Here is a 2,962-nt window from a genome sequence, read left to right as displayed (position 1 = left end):
TCATATAAGGTTAGCCAAACTGGAGGTAGTCTCTCTTCGAGCGTGACGGTCCATATGTCCTGAAACAGTGAAGATGTGCAAAACCCGGTCTACAAACCGCCGTCCGTGCCTCGTCCTCTCAAGAAGGATCACCACTACAGAGTATATCCCAACACCCACAACTGCAGCTCCACCTCCAGCCAGCAAAACCACTCCAGAAATGTACATGTCATTAAGGGCTTGGCCAGGCTTTGGCATACGGTTGGCAAGGGCCAGATGCAGTAGAACCCCTCCACAAATCAACAGTGACAGCCCGGTAATTAAAACCACTAGAAGGTCCGATAAACCGCCGCTCTTTAGCATGTCGATCCGCTGTCGGCTCCGAACGCAATTCATGTCCTGCACAGCTGAGCTGAGAAGTTGTTTGAGCAGGACTCCCAAGGCTAGCAGGCACAAAGCTGTGCCCGTGCCGAGCCGCCACTCACTCGAGACGCTGGTGGTAGTCGAAAGAAGGCCGACGCCCCCAAGTCCGCAACCCAGGATGAGAATCACAGCGACACAGTAGCAGAGGAAAGACTTCCCAGGATCTCTGAACCACCACAGCTCCACTTGTTCCTCTAGGATGCTGTGCTGAATCTGTGCTGGGTCTGCTGGACCATTAAGGCCCAGTTCAGGACTCCTGGCTTCCCTTGCGGGGGGAAGGTTGTCCAGCTCCGGCATTGTAGTGGTACTCCCAGCCTGCTGAAGAAGGATGCAACCACCACAACGAGGGAATGAGAATCCACAAGGTTACTTTGGTCCTTCCTAAATCTACCAAAGGTTACTGCAGGTCAATCAGGACAAGCAAGAGATTCCAGAAGCTTTATGGGGGAATTTGCTCAAAATTATCCAGAAATTTTTCGATTTTTAGCAGATCTAAAAAGAGGTTAAATGTAATTCCCCAAAAATGTTCCAAAAAATTTTACTGAGATCAGTGTATTGTATTTTATCCACAATGGTTTGTACTCAAAGGTTCCACAAAGTTAGTTTGGATGTATTGTTCCTGAAAATTCATGGAATTTCTTGTAGTTTTTCTTGTAGTTAACACCGGATACAGAGTCAGATCCCAGTGATCCTTAATGCGTTAGTTTCTGAATCAAAGAATCCACACATCGGCAAAAGTGTTAGTTGGTAGCAGTCACCTGGAAGACAAGACATACAGTTCATTCAGTGCTGTAGGTGGCCTCTCCAGCTCACTTAGTTAGATAACTGTCTTACTAACTAGTACATAGATTCAATTCCTAACCAAACAATAAGTCACAGCACAGAAATGCATGGATAAGAAGTGCTCGTCTATCATTTCTTCCCCAAGCACAACATGGAGAGGAGTAATAGCTTAACTTTCAGATCAATTCAATTCAATTCAATTGAATCTACACAGCACCAAATCACAACAACAGTCGCTTCAAGGTGCTCTAACCACCCACGTTCAACAGTGTCTGGCTAAACACAGGCTTATATACGAAGACTTTACTTCTGTTTCTTCCTTCTTGTTTTTAAGGGTCTCTTTGTTTTCCACACCCTGAAGGATGTGATCAGTACAAGATAAGTTAAAGAAAAACTTCAGACCAGCTAAAAATCCTCTGCATGCTGAGCTCCAGAGATTGAAGTTCTTTGCCTCCTATTCACCAACAAGTTTGTTTTTTGTTTCTGCTCTTTTATTTTCTGACACTGTGTGAAACCTGAGAAGCAACAAGCACAAACAGTGTTATTCAGCTCGGTGTCAAGTTTCTCTTTAAAAATTTTAAGTTTGTGTATATTTTGCAGCAACGGATAAAAAGCAGACAAATTAAAGACACGTACACACACATATACACACACAAAGTTTCTATGTAAAAAAAACTTGGTGTGCTGACACCGGCAACCTTTTCTTTCTCTCGTTATCACTATGGTAATGAGTTGCCACTACAGAGGCGGCTGGATAAAAGGAGCATCAGCTGTCGATAGAATAAACAATTCCTATCCACGCACACACTGAAAATCAAACAGCTAATCCACAAATGTAAATTTTCGTTCTTTTCATCCTTCCAAACAGACACCCACACAGCCTCACTTGACGAATCTTTCTATTACCTTGAGTCCAGTAAATCTTCTGTTCCTTCCTCACATGCACTGTTAACACAAATTGGAGTAAACCCCCCAAATCACCACCAACCCTTTATTTAACCTTCTTGCTGACCTCAGCACATTTAGCGTCCACACTGTAGTTTGTAACCTCTTCACACACCCGTAACACAGTTATGTAAACAAACAGCAAGCAAACAACCTCAAGGTTATGGCTCTCCACAGCTTGTCTTTCAAAAAAAAAAAAAAACTGTCTGCGGCTTTATTTCTATCAAAGTCACAGGCCCACGCTGTCCAACAGAAGCTGACAGTAGTCACAGTTTGTCCTCAGCAGTCGTGGATCCAAATTGAAATTGAAATCGCATCTTTGAATCCCCCCCCACACACACACACAGACACACACGCTGTTTGGAAAAGACTAAACAAACATGCAAGATCACATTTCTTGTCAGTATGGACAGGTACCGCCTTGTATCGAGGTGGAGCAGTTATACCGTGACACGGGGAGATATGAGTTGCATACACAAGGTGTGAAATGAAGAGTGAGGTAATTACAGCCGAGGAGGAGGGTGTTTATTGGCAACATGCTGTTCTGGAAGCTTTCCACATCCTGTATCTGGTGGAGTGCTGTGTCAGTATGTGTGTGCGCGCGCGCGCGTGTGTGTGTGTGTGGTTGGCTTTTTTACAGTTGTAGATAAGTAGTTAAAAGAAATGCTATAAAAAGAACATGTGACTTATCACGTTTAATCATATGATAAGCCTGTGCATGTTTCACTGAGTATCTGCATTTGTTTTCGCATATGTGCACGTGTGTGTCTCTGTGTGTGCACCTGTGCATGTATGTTGAGTCACTAATTAATCCCAGCTGATTTGAGCTCAG

At 43.9% G+C, this 2,962-nt stretch overlaps 1 protein-coding gene across 1 annotated transcript; it reads right to left on the bottom strand.

Moving 5' to 3' along the window:
- On the bottom strand, window positions 1-699 carry tmem125a (transmembrane protein 125a). The gene has a single exon (XM_085376478.1). The coding sequence runs from the start codon at window positions 697-699 to the stop codon at window positions 1-3; it is 699 nt and encodes a 232-aa protein (XP_085232604.1).
- Between the last annotated feature and the right edge of the window lie 2,263 nt (window positions 700-2,962).

The sequence above is a fragment of the Diplotaxodon limnothrissa genome, linkage group LG17 (genome assembly GCF_057381915.1).
Source record: "Diplotaxodon limnothrissa isolate DT_005_m linkage group LG17, D_limnothrissa_male_GT1.1, whole genome shotgun sequence".
Lineage (NCBI taxonomy): Eukaryota > Metazoa > Chordata > Actinopteri > Cichliformes > Cichlidae > Diplotaxodon > Diplotaxodon limnothrissa.
Note: the sequence above shows the minus strand (reverse complement) of the source record. Positions and strands in the feature narration are given on the sequence as shown.